This window comes from Nilaparvata lugens, chromosome 4, assembly GCF_014356525.2.
Source record: "Nilaparvata lugens isolate BPH chromosome 4, ASM1435652v1, whole genome shotgun sequence".
Classification (NCBI taxonomy): Eukaryota; Metazoa; Arthropoda; class Insecta; order Hemiptera; family Delphacidae; genus Nilaparvata; species Nilaparvata lugens.
Window position 1 is genome coordinate 25,953,236 of NC_052507.1, and position 16,509 is coordinate 25,969,744.

General features: G+C 33.8%; 2 protein-coding genes across 2 annotated transcripts; both read left to right on the plus strand.

Moving 5' to 3' along the window:
- The first annotated feature begins 214 nt into the window (after positions 1 to 214).
- Positions 215 to 11,396, plus strand: LOC111043443 (chymotrypsin BI). Its single transcript, XM_022328398.2, has 7 exons — positions 215 to 399; positions 1,425 to 1,593; positions 6,169 to 6,331; positions 6,651 to 6,829; positions 7,813 to 7,902; positions 10,493 to 10,644; positions 11,112 to 11,396. Exons 1-7 carry the CDS (start codon positions 343 to 345, stop codon positions 11,298 to 11,300), a joined length of 999 nt encoding a protein of 332 aa, XP_022184090.2. The 5' UTR covers positions 215 to 342; the 3' UTR covers positions 11,301 to 11,396.
- Positions 11,397 to 14,158: 2,762 nt separating this feature from the next.
- LOC120350828 (zinc finger MYM-type protein 1-like) lies at positions 14,159 to 14,968 on the plus strand. The gene has a single exon (XM_039425721.1). The coding sequence runs from the start codon at positions 14,159 to 14,161 to the stop codon at positions 14,966 to 14,968; it is 810 nt and encodes a 269-aa protein (XP_039281655.1).
- Positions 14,969 to 16,509: the final 1,541 nt, after the last annotated feature.

Below are 16,509 nucleotides of genomic sequence, written 5' to 3' on the forward strand. Positions count from 1 at the left end.
CAACTCAGTAATGATAAAATTGAATAACAGTTTATCTCCAAAAAATCGAATGTATCCATTGATAAAGAATATTTTTTGAAGCATCATTCACGTCAATCATCGTATTCAAGTTGTATTGTTTTTTAATTATTCACTTCATTATTGAGTTATCTATTGATAATTTGGGACCGGACTTCCCACATAAAACCTGTATTTAAAATTCTCAATTGCCACTTCAATTGGAAAACAGTACTCGAAGATAAATAACGCATGTAATTGTTAACATTTAGTATTTATTCAGCCTTTGACAAGATCAAGACAGTAGTGTTGTCTACTCGAGTGGGTTTACAACGTCCTTCCAAAATGAGAGACATCTTCACTTGGCTGTTTTTGTCTATGAATATTTTTTATCTTGCGCAGGTATGAAATTAGCATTTTTCTCAATTTTCGCGCTTTGATACTAATAATACACCTAGTGGTCTAGTGGGAAAATTTAAAAAAATTTTACGAATTTACGATTATTCAAAGGAGTTAACTTACAGGAATTGCAATATTTTCAAATTGAGTTGAATATTAAATAAGTTGTATATAAGTTTATTTTTTAATAAATATTGTAGTGAGGCACGGCATAGTAGTTATATTTACTTCCAAGTTATTTACATCTTCAAGTTTAACCTCTTCAATCATGTTGCACACTCCGAATTTCAATCAATTAGTAGAATTAAATAGATTTGGATTTACCAGGTATGTTGTGCATTTGAGTTGTGCACAACGCTGCAAACGCAACATATTTTTATACTACTTTTTTGTTAGGGCTACTCTTAATTATCAAGAAATAGGAATAAATTCAAAGTAGGCTACCCTTTTTTAAATAAAAAAGTACTTAGATTTTTGATTAAAAAAGGTCATTTGTCTCTTAATATAAATCTCAGTACCCTTAATGTCCGAAACACGTTGTGACAAAATAATTTAAAAGAGTACTGAGTACTAATATTTTTATTTATAAAGGTACTTTGATTTTTATTTTTATTTCTTGGCAACATTTACTGTAGGCTATACCGTATTTATTTGGTTGATGTATTGATGTGTCATTCAGTAATACGCCTCTGAATTGACAGTCACTTCATCACTTCTACAGTACGGTAACTGATTTCCTAAAGATCAATATTCATTATTATTGTTATCACACTTCCCACTAACACAAATGCTTCACAAATAGGTTTAATAACATTTTCTACTTGCCTACGAAATAGGGACTATTTCGTCTTTCCCTATAAGAAAGTTGGGAGTATTACCTACTAAGTAACTATCGTACTACCCCAAAGACCTGACTGTCAAGTTTCAACGCGAATTTCTAAATAAACTGTATGTTCACTCCATAATATGGAATCCGTCTTTTGAAAATTATAAAACCATTTGTTTTCAAAAATGTTTTACCATTTCAGGCCAAATTGACAGATATCGATGGATTTCTCGTAGACTTGGAAAAATTGGAACCTCCACTTTCAGTACCAAATACTAGAAGATTGCTTGTGAAATCGGGAATATTTGAAAATCCAGTTGGAGGACCAAATAGTGGCGTAGGAAGATGGTTGAATTACTTCAAACCTAATGGTAATTCATCTTGTATCATTTGATTTTTCAATGATGAATAACAGCAATGTAGGTTCTAAAATGACTATAGAGAATATTTTATTAGCATATTCTTTTTAGATGTAATTTTATACTGATACCAGTCAAACTACAGTAGAACTCAACCTAATTTTTTGTTACCGTTATCTAGAGCACTTGTTAGGTAGCCTAATTAGGCCTGTATATTGAACGCCATCAAAAATCTAGAATATATTAATTTATTCCTTGACCTATATATCAGATATATATATTAAACTATACTAGTAGTTCTGTGAACAGTATACCTCGCGCTCAGTAAGTTACATTGACCTGTTGTTATGTTTTCTCAAAAATTAATAAATAATTTATCAATTTAAAATGTCTAGAAAAAATCCTAAATAAACATAGAGCTTTCTGTCCTATCGTACCATGACGTGTCGTCCCGGAATGTGAGTGTGAGCGCTGTTATCAGGTCTAGCTGCCGTCGATACGCCAATCCAATCAACCCATCAGAGAACATTCTGTGTTGGCGAAAAATCGGTGTGTTGAAATTAACAAAAAAAACTACCATAATGCTAATTTCCTACAAACTTCATTTTTCACTTTTCATGATTTTAGAAATCAATTTCTTTTCAATAATATTTGTTGCAATTTTGATCATCTTCCAGATTGAAAAAGAAAAATGTAAAAAAAATGTTTTCTATCAATAAGTCCAAACTAAACTAGAATCATGGCCTCAGCTTATGGAAAGACAAAGTTAGTAGACAACTGTCTACCGTACATTTTCAAGATGGATAGATACCGTACATTTTCAAGATGTTCTATGTTTTTGAACGGGTAGTATTATAGTCCACTAGACTGACAGAATCCAAAGTTAGGGCAGTGGACTGTGAATGATAGTTGTTATTAATATCTACAAATAAATCTTTGAATTCTGTGCATAAAAATACTGATAGCTTGAAGTGTGGCAAGTACGCCAATAAAAGACCAAATGAGTCAACAAGATAAGATTTGATAATAATAAAATAATAATAGGCAGATGGCCACATACAAAAACAATTGTAAGTAGATTGAGTCGAAAAATCTTGGGATAATTACAACATGTGATAAAAGACGTTAGAGAAATACAAAATTTAAATGAAATTAGGTCAATGACCATTGAAGCCTGACAATAATCAAAAAGGTATTATTAATGATACCTGAATTGCGAATATAAATTGAGTGCTAAAATGAAAAATTTACTGCTGCAAAATTCAATCTTAATGATTTACAAAAGGAATAATAATAAATGACAATGAGCTGTAGATAGTGCTCAACAAATAGAATACAGTAATATAGGCGGCATGGGCCTTCAGTAAACTAAATGTCAATTTAGACATCAATAGAACAATTAATAGGCGTCGGTGGCCTCAGTGAATTGAATGTCAAGATAGACATCAATAAAACAATTAATAGGCGTCAGTGGCCTCAGTGAATTGAATGTCAAGATAGACATCAATAAAACAATTAATAGGCGTCAGTGGCCTTAAAATATCACTTGTAAAGCCAAGGGTAGCTGTCAAATACAATGAAATAGTTGTTAATATTGAGTACAATTATATAGGCGGCATAGGCCTTCAGTGATTTGAATGTCAAGATAGACATCAATAGAATAATTAATAGGCGTCGGTGGCCTCAGTGAATTGAATGTCAAGATAGACATCAATAAAACAATTAATAGGCGTCAGTGGCCTCAGTGAATTGAATGTTGAGATAGACATCAATAGATCAATTATGTAATACATGCGTAAATGAAAATTGAATAGAACGATTTACGTAACCTGAATAAAATTTTGAAGAGGAGATGCAGCCAGGCAGACAGGCAAGGAATCCGCAATACCCAAAGGAACAGGACATCAGCAAGCGACGATGTGATCTGGCCATGCAATGACAAGAATGGAAGCGTCCACCACAGCAGGCAAATCCCCCAGTGGAAATGTGAGCAGGAGCATGTAGAATTCCAAACGAATAATCCGACCTTCAAGTTGCGGAATTTCTAGATTGATTTCCAAACGGTAGAGATGATGAACTTGAAAGTTTGAGTTTCAAGAGGTGAAGCCAATTGTTAGAAGAATGGCAATTGACGCCCACACGAGGTTGTGAACTTGACAAAGTTTATCAGCGTAAATATGTGAAGAAATCGATGAATAATTGAATCACAATTGAAGAATAGAATAAACGAATTAATTTGAAGGAGTAATTCACACCTTAAAAATGTTCCGTAGATCAGATGAATAGCGATAAACGCCCACACGAGGTTGCAATTTTGACAAAGTTTATCAGAGTAAATAAGTGAAAAAATCGATGAATAATTGAATCACAATTGAAGAATAGAATAAATGGATTAATTTGAAAGAATAATTCACCTTTAAAAACGTTCTGTAAACTAGATGAATTTGGATGAAAAGTTTAGACCGGGAGCGAGATGTGCACTCACCGACTAGACTCCATTGAAAAAAAAAGAAGACAGACCGACGCTCAAGCAACAAAAGGAAAGCGGAAATGTCAGCCACGTACATAACACGTTTTCAAACGTTTGGTGAAAAAGTAGCAAATATCTAGAAAGTAAGATGCCTAAAGACAAAATAAATTCCAAAAAATCAAATAGTACAAATATTAAAATTGAAACGACAAATAACACGACAAATAATATAGGAAACCAACTTGATTGGGGCAGTAACATGGAACCTTGACTGTGACGTCACTGGCCAGCGCAGACGGACAAAATGACGACATGATGTCTACGTAGTAGCGGAACGAGTAACAAGTGGAACCGTTACAATAAATGCTTTGTCAGATTTTACAAGACAGCTGATTTATGATGAATAATTCTATAGTCTGATTTTTACGGTAATATTGGCATATGAAGGAGGCTCTTTCCTTTTAAGTTATCCTTGAAATGAAAAAAATTCCAAAAACCTTGTATATACGTCGACGCGCAATTTAAAAAGGAACATATCTGTCAAATTTCCTGAAAATCTATTACCGCGTTTTGCCGTAAATGCACAACATTTAAACATAAAGAGAAATGCCAAACCGTCGACTTGAATCTTAGACCTCACTTTGCTCGGTCAATTATCATACCAGTGTATAGTTCTGTGAACAGTAGACCTTGAAGCGGTTACATTAAACCACAGCATATGCTCGAATAGTATACCAGAAAAAAAGTGCTCAGTAGTAAAGTACCTCAAAAAGTACCTGCTAATATATTTGCTGACGACCTAACAATTTATTCACATTTCCAAAATCGCAGTTCACACATGTCATTGATCAAGTGAACAATGATATTGCATTACTTGTTGAATGGCCTTGTGCTCATAGGTTAGCACTTGACCCTTCAAAAACTTCAAGTATTGACATAGAACACCGTAGGCTTTTGAATCAATTGGATGTCCCTAGCGCACCCCCAGTGATCATCAATGCTACTAATGTTCCCTACTGTTCCAGTTTCAAAGTACTAGGCGTATTAATTGATTGCTCATCGAGCTGGCGGGAACAGGTTACTCATGTTTGTAATAAGGCTTTTGGAGGAATGCATCAACTGAAGAGTACGGTATAAGAAGATTTCTGTCCAGAGCTGTTCGCACTACCCTTGTCATGTCCATAATAATGCCGTTCTTTGATTATTGTTGCATTTCTTATAACTTCATTACTAATAAGTTGAATGGACGGCTCCAACGCGTTTCTCTCGAATCACTTCATTCTTCGTGGAGTCGGGTTGACTCAAATATTAAATAAGCGTAGACATTATCCTCTTCTCTGTCAAGTGTATGAAATTCTGGTCCTGAGAGTAGGTCCTACTTATCTAGCAAATGATTTCATCCGTCTTTTTGATATCAATCAAAATCGCAATACAGGTTTCATTTGTATAGGCTACCTTGCGAATTCTTATCCATCGCACTGCAACATTCAATTGCTCGTTTGTGGTAGCTGCTGAAAAACTTCGGAATGCTATTCCTGAACATGTAGGTTTTCTGTTTCTCTTAGCGTTTTCAAGATGAGACTTTCAAATTACATTTGAAGGACAATGTTTATTTTTTGTTTGTCTCTATTTTATTTATCTTATTCATTCTCATCTGTTATTTTTGAGTTGGGAGATCGATGAGCGTATGTGTATATGTTTAGAAAAGTTTGTCATTTTATTTACTTGGTATTGATGGAATTTGAAGTGATTACTTATTTCTATCAAGATTATAACAAATAAGATCTACTCTTTGTTTCTAAAAGTTTTCTTCTCAACATATTTTGTATAATTTGTTTCAATAAGCCTGTAGTATTGGTATGCAATGGGTGTTACATGGCCTGCCACTGCCAATAGATTGTAATTTGTATTAAAGGATCAATAAAATTAAGAAGGTACCGTATTCAAAAATGTATAACAATGTTGATAAAAAAGTTTTTAAATGATCGATTATTACAGGGGCGCCCACAGATTATGTATTGACATTCTGGGGGGGGTGGCTCAAAATAAATCGTGATTATTGAATAAAAACCCGAGAAAAGCACTGTTTTCTCATAAAAATCCTTGAATTATTCAAGTTTCCAGCATAATTCAAGGACAAGATGCGACTTCTCAAAGCCAATTTCCATACCAAGCGGCTCTTTTTCTCAAGAGAAAAAATGAACAAACTCATTCTTCGTTTTGTGGAGGCTCTCTCATCTCTCGATCGCTTATATTAACAGCAGCACACTGTCTTGACAAGTGAGTACAGTAATGACCTCAATCATTAATAACATCCTTATCATTTATTGTTACATTACTTATTGAGTTTTTGTTGAACAATAATAATAAATCATCTCTCTCGTATTAATATAGATGGGGAGGATATTTAATAAATATATAATATAGTATTAAACATAATTAAAATGAATATGCTCCACATCAAAATATATATCCTAACATATTATTAAATTTCATGTTTAACCCGCTTCAATGATATCATTATAAGCAACTTCCATGTATTACAGAACAATATTTATAGCCCAGAATTAACAAGTTATAATTTTTTGGCATATTCTAGTATCGAGGAGGTTGAGGTATGTTTGGGTTGCATGCACTTCAATAATGATCATGAGAAGAGGAGAAAGGCGTTTTTAGTGAAGAAATCTTCAATGATAATACATGAAAGTTGGGATCCAATGAATTTAAAAAATGACATAGCACTTCTGATTTTACCCACAACGGCACCACTCACTGACGGTAAGTGATTATTGAGTTTAATAGAGATCGATTTTTTTAAATCCCAGCACTTGAGTTCTGTTGTACTTTTAACTTACGTATTCTTTCAAAAGAAGTTTGTCGTTCCAAGTTGAATGACCAGTTCACCTCTCTAAACTGCTTTCGACTTCCTTCTTCAAGAATACGTGAGAATAAACGTTCATCAAACAACCAATAATAATTGAGAATGAGATTGCTGCAATACCTATGGACAAGCTCCGAGAAGTCAAGCGAAATGTTGTCCAGATGTGTCAACTACAAAAAAAAAACTTTTTTTTCATATTTTATTCGAAATGGCTATTTATTTACATTCAAATGCTTGATAAAAGTATTACAATTTTGCCGATAACCAGTTAGAATAACTTGTATCACATAATCCCTGTTAATTGAATAACTCTGTATTGATAATAATGGTGTGCTTTATGATAAGGAGTCTTTCATTTTGGACTTCCTAACTTTGACCACTGATTGCGGCCGTCTAGTTAAAGCTACAATTTGTTTAATTGGTTTTCATCTATTCAGTATGTCTTTCCAAATTACCATGAAAAGTTATACAGTGAAAGCAAATGATGGAATTGTATAAAAAAATTATTATTGTTCTATGCAAGCGATGTTTCAAGAGTTTTGCTCATTTTATGGTCGCTATAATCCGAGAGAACTACTCGCTATTTGGAGAATTTTGCCCCACTCAAGAGCTTGGGCTCTCTGAGTTCGAATTGACGATTATAGCCAATGATTATCGTCTCTTTGTGGCCCAAACTAGACGATGCGATATGGATGTGAACTATATTCTTTTATTTCAACAATAATAAGAGGGTGCAATGTGCCAGAGACAGCGCATAAAACAATTGACATTCTGGAGTTGATTTTGAGACATGTCTATTATTTTGTGCACACTAAAATCGTGTGATTTGATCCACTTAACGTTTTCTTGTCGGTGTTCCCAAGGAATTTTTCTATTTCAGGTGTAATCAAGCCTTTAAAATTGCCGAAATTGGGAAGTATGTTTGAGGGTGTGGAAGGTACAGTTAGTGGATGGGGCAAGACCAAATCAAGTAAGTAGTGTTTACGTTCATTTTAAATACCAAACCTCGCGACTGAAGAGCTCGCTATTATTTCATAATACTGATGACTTATTTTTATCTTAGTTCACTCTTCAAAGTTCCATTTCAAAAAAAAAACAAAACAATTAGCTACATTGAAAATGTGTTATTGTCTTTCTTTCAATTTAAATACAGTTTTGTTTTTGAAGCCTACCAGCCAACTTTGCACATAATAGAATGCCTAGAATAGAATTACCTCAACTGATTTAATAAAAAATATGCTGTTAAAATATTAGCCCAGGCAATAAATGCTCAAAAAATGGTATGGAGGGTAAAGTTTGAAAGACAATTTTTGACCCCGCAGTTCCGTTTGGGATAGTGAGAAGGTAATCATATTAAAATTCCCCACTCCTACTCCTGGGCTAAGGGGCTGAATTTCCAACAAGTTTTGTTCAGTTGAGTTTTGTGATATCTTAAATACTTTTTGCGATAATGCTCTTGAAAGTGTGGGATTTTTAAAAACACAGGTTTTCTTCCAACTTTTTGCAGGCGCATAGTTTTCGAGATATATGCTAAAAAACAAAAAAAAACTATGTTTGAACCACCCGCAGTCCCTTAGCACAGGGGGTAGGGATGGGGACTTTTGATAGGTTTACCTCCTTACTACCCTAAACAGAACGGAGGTGTCAAAAATTGTCTTCCAAACTTTTCCCTCCATAACCCATCATTGAATGGACTATTTAGGATAAAAACCTTATGAAAAGAGAAATTTTAAATTTGATTACCATCATAAACATATTACCAACACAATTGTAATTATATTTTACTAAAATAATCTTTTTCAATATCCTCCCTTGTTATAAAATGACAGAGTAGTTTTTTTGACCAACGAACTCGATTTGTAGAATGGTTCTGAGAATATGTGTTCGAAATTTGAAGTCTATTGATCAAAGCGTACTCTATTTTTCGTAAAATATACAAAAATCAACTCTAAACTAGTAATTCTTTTAGCTTGTCCAATTAATAAATTACTAGCGAGTGAATTTGTTACAAACATAATATTCTTTTCCAAATATGAAAAAGAGCTCGATCATTATACTTGATTGAAATGATTTGAGAATATTTTTCTTCTCTTTTCGTCCTGTTCTTAGCTTAAAGGCTTAAACTCAGAGGCGAGGCGTACGGTCATCTCTGGATTCGCCGATGGATGGACAGAAATTGATATGTAATGTGTATATTATTAAATTGACAATATTTAAAAGAAATGCCAAAAAGAAGGTGAAGAACCCAAAAGCTAATAGTTTTTTGCGAGCACGCTAAGTTTGAATAAAGTAGACTACTGCATCATCAGTTCCATCCGTTCAATGTGATTCTCAAAATTATGCGATTCCAGTAATGCTATTGAGCATTCGTTACCACCACTCTTCTGCATCATTACTCTCCCTCTCCCCGTAAACGATGGTGGAGTAAACGGTCAAAGACATCGCTATTTTCTGCGAGTCACTGTTCCGCGCCAGTGTTGCAAACGATAATTATTTTGTCTGTAATTTGTTAATATATTGATAATTATTGTAATTTCATTCCTATTTTTAAATTTATTTCAATTATTAAGGGCCAGTTTCCGAGCTTGGCGTTTAGCTAAGTTCTAGACTTTTCAACTCTGAAAATTGGCTTTCCGAAACGGGGTGTAGACGTATCGAGGAGGGTGTAGACGCAGTGCCCAGGAAAGTCAAATTTCTGAGTTTGAAAGTCTAAAACTTAGCTAAATCCCAATCTCCGAGTTCAGGAACCGGACCTTATAATTATTGATAATTACATTATTTAGTTTGCTAGTTAGGGTATTAGTTTGCAACACTGGATCTAGACTAGACTCGACAGATAAAAGCAATACACAAGTGTGTATAGTGGAGTGTCGATAGAGGAGTCTTTGAGAGAGAAGGATGACTTCTAAAAATGAAAGATTATTATATCTTGATTAGCGGAGGGGGGTGCAGCTTTCATTCAAACTTTCAGCTGAATTGTTCATGGAGATGACTGAGCCAAAAAGTCACGCCTCGCCCCTGCGTTAAACCATTATTCTGTAATTCTAGTTTAAAATTTACACAATCAGATTCCTACTGGAACATTTTATATTTTTGACTGAATAGAGTAGGCCTTCCAGGTACTGGCTATAGATATATTTCTTCATTGTGAAATACAAATTGCACTATCTCATAGAAAAGCAGATGCCTAATTTTCTTTCTGCTTCTTTTAGAATTTCTACAAATTTTGAATAAATATTAAAGTAAGCAGATTTGGGCAGAAATTGCATATTAATAAAACAGTATTAATTAAACTAATATTCAACATCAGAAGTGTAGTTCTATTGAGCACTGAAAAACCAATTTACGAACTTATTTTTATTGTGAAACCATTTTTATGTAGGGCAAAAAACTTTTTTTTATTGTAGAAAATAATTTTTTAGAGAATATGATAATGTTGGATCCTCAATGAATGTGAACCATTGTGTTACAAATATCATGAATTCGTTCTATTGAATAGACAAAAAAATTCGAAACTATTGTCATTAAATTCAGAGTACAACTTTTGACATTTTTCGCAGAGGCAAGTGGCATATCAAAAAAACTGAAATATATAAGCACTGCTATTTTGGACCAGAAGAAGTGTAAAGATTTCTATAAGGAAACTTCAAATTATACAATTGAAAAACATCAATTATGCACGGACGGCTCAAAAGGAAAGAGTACTTGTCAGGTAATTGGTAATTTCTCCTAAAGTATGTTTGAATAGTTCGGCTTGAAAGCCAGATTAACAAGTACACAACATAATTTAGAACAGTGAATTTTCAATCTTCCACTGTTGATGCAACAAATTCAAAACGTTGATTATCTTTAAAAAAAATGTAGGCATATTAATAAAAAAATTGAATTATTTGGTTTCTTAAATGTCGGTTACTGAGAGATCAAATAATATTGTTTCATATTAATAAAATATGAGAAGGGTAAGAGAAAATTTTTATTTCTATTGTACAGACAAGTAACCCTGAATAGCATTGAAGTGTTTATATTTCTAAAAATCTTGAATAATGGAATGTTACAGTTATTCAAGAATAAATTGGACCTGGAAAACTGATCGATTTTTCTATCGATTTCGAGAATATAAATTTTTTCTATAGAATGCTATTTTTAAATATTAAGAATCTAATTATTTTACTTTTCTAGGGAGACAGTGGTGGTCCTCTTGTAATCAAAGAAGGAAATGAATACACTCAAATTGGAATAGTATCTTTTGGATTAAGGGATTGTGAAACGAAATGGCCAAGTGTTTACACACGTGTGAATGTTTTCCTACCATGGATACAAAAGATCATGAAAAGTCTGTATAGAGACAATAAAATCAATAATAATTAACTAATATTGGCTTAAATATTGTCCCGATCCCGCACTCATCCTGCACCGGAAGACGCGAGGCTGATAAAAGAGAAATAATTAGGAGTCTGCAAATATGAAAATGTAAAATTACCTTCCAAAGAATGTTTAAAAAATCCTTAATAGAATAACAGTGATTTTCAACCATTCGCACACCTTTTGTAATCCCAAGCATTTAAAACCAATAATAGCTTTGTCAGGAGAGCATTTTAGAGAAACCTGTCATTAGTCTAGGTCTCTCGGTTCTTCGCCTTTCGAAACCAATATTGCTTTGAATTCGAAGACGAAAGGTGAATTGGAAAATGAATAAAGGAAGTTACAACTATATTCAAAAGCAAAATTTATTTCAACAATAATAATAATAATAATTATCAATATATTTACAGTTTTGTATAAAATTCCTGATTGATCATACATGAAAATTAATGATTGATTACAAATAATAGCAAATGTCATCCAAAATCGATAAGAGCAAACTTCTTCATTACATTACTATCAAGTAATGCAAAACTAAAAGAGAGAAAAATATAGATTTTATTTAATGTCTTCTTATAAGTTTAATTTACTTTGGAAGTTTATGGAATGAGTCGAGAAGAGACTGTTCATCTGTAAGTAAAAAATAGGCCTGTTTCTGTATATAGTGACAGCCAAGGACGAGGACTTGCGAACTGTTTAATAGACAACAACCTGACATGTGTTGGTTATGTCTACCCAGGAGCCAAAATAAAAAATGTTATTGAAAATGTGTGCTCTCCCCAACAACAAAAGTGATTTCACAGTGATATTGGGTGGAACAAACGATGTATCGTTTAATGATGGTGAAAATGTGTTGATAGAACTTGAAGATAAACTGGAAAAAATAGAAAATAAAGTCATAGTTGTGGACATTCCACTGGCGCCGACTCCATAAGGCCTGGGTGGGCTCAAGCCCCCTCAAAAATAATTTTGGGGGGGCGGAGCCCCCCCAAAATTTCAATTGTCTAACTTAAAGAATCTGTTAAAAGTATACAGTTGACCGAGTATCGGAATTATTGAAAACAGAAAACAGCGTTTTAATAACTGTTAAATATTCTTGTCATCCTTAAAATTTAAATTAATCAATTTCAATGTTTAGAAAGTAAAGACAAAAGACTTCATAAAATAAAAAACCCGCAACTTGTAGCTCTAAAGTTGCAACCAGTTAGCAAGCTATAAATAGGTTGCCTATGACTTTTGCCAAGGTCACTGCTCCCGGCCGGCCAAGGGAGGGGATGAAGCACCGCCATCTTTGTCTAGTGGAACCGCGTCAAACGGGACATCGTCCCTAGTAAACAAACACTTGCAGTCAGTTCCTATTAGTTCAGTTTACACCGTGTTTCGTTATATTGATGTGATTGAGTGATTGAGATTGAGTATTAGCAGTGAATATTGATGGAGTATCGAGTGTCAAGTGAATTATTGTAAGTGATACAATATGGACAAGTTTGTATTTAAAAAAGCGCGTGTTGATGAGATCACAAAACCACTCCCAGCACTGGAATCATCTGTAGTGGTACCTGGAACATCTGCCAGTCCCAGTAATAGTGACAGATAGATTTGAACAGCAATAAAAAGGTAATCGGTAAGGGAAGATCCTTTCAGAAGTCATGGGTATCTAAATATTCTTGGTTAGAATATGAAAATGAAACTGACAAAGCATTTTGTAAAGTTTGCAAAGATGCAGAAGCGAAAGGCCTTATTAAGTTTACTCTAAAGAGAGAAGATGCTTTTACTTCTGTCGGCTTTTCAAACTGGAAAAGGGCCTTGGAAAAGTTTCGTACTCATGAAACTACCAATGTTCACAAGGAGAGTATTCTTAAATTGTCAACTGTTTCAAACTCAAGTGTAGCTGCCCAGTTAAATGAGCAAATAGATAATGACATGAAAAAAGCCCGGTTAGCGCTAACTGCTATTATCACAACTATGAAATTCCTATGTAGAACAAGGTCTAGCAATTAGAGGCCATGAAGACAAAAACTCGAATTTTTTGCAACTATTGGAACTCAGGAAAGAAGATGTCCCGGAATTAAAAGACTGGCTAAATCGTTCAGGTTTTAAATGGACATCCCATGATATTCAAAATGAAATAATCGATTTGCTAGGTCAGTCTGTTCTGCGGTCGGTCTTATCTAACATTAAAAAATGTGAACACTTTTCCATCATGGTGGATGAAACAAGTGATGTTTCGATCCACGAACAAGTATCATTTTGTATTAGGACAATAAATGATGATTTGACCACCAATGAAGATTTTATTGGATTATATGAAACGCCAAACACTGATTCCAAAACTTTGTTTACTATTGTCAATGACATTCTGTTACGTTTGGATTTGCCCATTGAAAAATTGAGAGGACAGTGCTACGATGGTGCTTCTAATATGAGCGGAAAGTTTAATGGACTGCAAAAGTTAATTTTAAACTTGCAACATCAGGCCATTTTCGTCCACTGTACTGCACACAGTCTTAATTTAGCAGTTGAAGACAGTCTTCGGTGCCTGACTTGTATGAGAGACATTATGAACCTTGCAAAGGATCTAATTAATATTAGAGAATCCCCAAAAAGGATGGAACTATTCAGAAGTGTAATCAGTGCCAATGCTACCGTTCTACATGATACATCAGGAATTCGACCACTTTGCCCAACTCGATGGACAATGAGAGCATCAAGTGTGCAACAAATCTTGAAGAATTATGAAAATATTTTGGAGTTGTTTGAAACCATCTCTTCCTCGGATAAGAACGAAGCAGGTTATAAATGTGCAGGCTTTTTGGAATCAATGCTGACTTTCAAGACGTATTTTACAGGTTTATTGCTATGTAATGAACCCAGTTGAAGAGGTAAATCGCAAAGTTCAATCACCTGATTTGAGCGTAACTGATTTAGAAGATATGTTTATTAACCTAGTCTGTATTTTGGAAGAAAAGCGTGGAGGGTTTGAGGACTTCTGGAAGTTTTGCCTATCAGTGAAGCCACCATCAGTAGCTGAACCGGAACTAGCAAGAAAACGCCGCATTCCTCAACGGTATGAAAACAAGGAGGCTGGAGCACCCCACACATTCAACACACCAGCTGAATTTTTTAAAATCAAATACATTGAAATTTGTGAAACTGTGAGGTCTTGTGTTGCCAGCAGATTTGATGCAACAGGACTGTCAAAGGTCATTGCAGTGGAAAGGGAGTGTCTGTCTGTTTTAAACGAAGGACAAAAAAGTGATATGACACGCTCTAAAGAGTTTTTTCAAAATGATCTGGACACTGACAGATTATTCTTACATTTGTCAATGTTAAGTGACATTTCCAAACAAAAGAAGCTGCAACTTCGTACGTTGAATGATGTTAAAAAGTACTTTGAACTAGAACCCAGTGTGAAGGAAATGTTACCAGAACTTGTGAAAGGCTTGAAACTGCTTCAAGTTGTGCCGGTGACGTCAGCAACTAACGAACGTTCATTTAGTGCCCTGCGCCGCCTCAAAACCTACCTTAGAGCTACAATGGGACAGAAAAGACTCAACAACTTAGCGATAACTCATGCTCATCAAGATATTTTGGAAGAAATAGACATTTGTCAAGTCATCAACGAGTTCATTAAAAGGAATCCAGTCAGAAGATCCAGTTTTGCACTCTTCTAAGGACAAACTGTTCTGTTTTCTCTTCTAAGGATAAAAGTTTCAGGTAAAGCCTCAAATTCTGTTTACTTTACATTCTAATGTCAATTTTTCATGTCATGTTTTTTAAAGACAGTTTTCAGCAATTCTTTATCTCAGAATTCTGTTATTTAGGCTACAATAATTTCATTCAATACTACTTAAATTATTTTTTAAAGAAGTTGGCTGTATTTTAAACACAAATACAAAAACACACATACATTTAAAATACAAGAACTTAATTTTTGATTGAAACTTATGTAACCTTTACCTAAAATAAATAGAATATTTTTGATTGAAACTTATGTAACCTTTACCTAAAATAAATAGCTTTTGAACCTCTTAGTAACAGTCAGTTTTGTTACCTATTTTTTCATCCATACTTGATTTTCTAACTTTGAATTCTAAGCAAATTATCCTATAAAGAGCTAAGTTGAGAACAAAATTTTTCAATAGGCCTAGGTTTCATAACAGGCGATGGACCTATTTATTAAAACTTATACATGAAGTTGATTGGTTTACTGTTAATTACACTTTTAATGTTGTTATAAAAGAACAAAAACAATGAGCAATCTCCACTTAAAAAGTTGCCCCCCAGACCCCCCGGTGCAATTGAGCCCACCCAAAGTTTTTGATAAGTCGGCGCGCATGGGACATTCCATTGAGATACGATCTTCCCCATAGGTCATATGTCAATAACGAGGTTGAAATAATTAATAATAAAATCTATAATCTGTGTAGAAAGTTTTAAAATGTAAGTTACGGTATTATAAAATCAAGTTCATTTAAACGTAGTCACTACACAACACATGTACTTCATTTGAAGTTATCAGGTAAACATGAACTTGCAAGGCAAATTGCATCAGTTGTGAATGAACAAAGAAATCAACTAAATGATCTTACTAAAAATGAAACCTGTAATTCAAGGCGGGAGTTGATTCTAAAGCAGAGCTGGAACTCCTGATACCCTACATTCCACATCAGTTCCAGAATCTCAATTACAAGTGGATGATCTTATTTTGTTAGATGATCAAACAGCAGCAGACAACAGTATTGACAACGGCAACCCATTCCTTGTAAGCCTATATTTATAAAATTAAATATTAAGACTGTCATCAATCTTTACATCTTTGAACTTGCTGCTTACTCTCTAAAGAAATTACCAGAAACAACTCTTAATGAACATGTCCACTCACACAGCACACGTAATAGGGGTAAAATGAATTTCCAATATTGCAGATTAAGTAAATCACTTAATAGTCACTGTATAATGTACAAAAAGGTTTACAATAGTTTGTTGGGGTCCATTAACAAATATGATAATATGACTTTTCTCAATAAATTGGATATTTGGCTGAGTGAAAATCCTTTCTATGACATTGAGGAATTCTTTGAGCATCCACATATAATTATTTAGTGTTAAGTATTAGAAGTGCTAAAGTGTTGTTTCAATCAATTCTGTTATTCAATTCCAAATATTATTGTCTGTCCTGGTGTTATTTTTATTGTTTTTTTTTTATTTTTAA

Excerpts from the sequence above, each read along its gene's own strand:
- LOC111043443 (XM_022328398.2), top strand. The coding sequence starts at position 343 with ATGAGAGACATCTTCACTTGGCTGTTTTTGTCTATGAATATTTTTTAT. Across the intron at positions 400-1,424 it reads ATATTTTTTATCTTGCGCAG|GCCAAATTGACAGATATCGA; the intron begins GTATGAAATTAG and ends TTACCATTTCAG. Across the intron at positions 1,594-6,168 it reads GAATTACTTCAAACCTAATG|TTTCCAGCATAATTCAAGGA; the intron begins GTAATTCATCTT and ends GAATTATTCAAG.
- LOC120350828 (XM_039425721.1), top strand. The coding sequence starts at position 14,159 with ATGAACCCAGTTGAAGAGGTAAATCGCAAAGTTCAATCACCTGATTTG.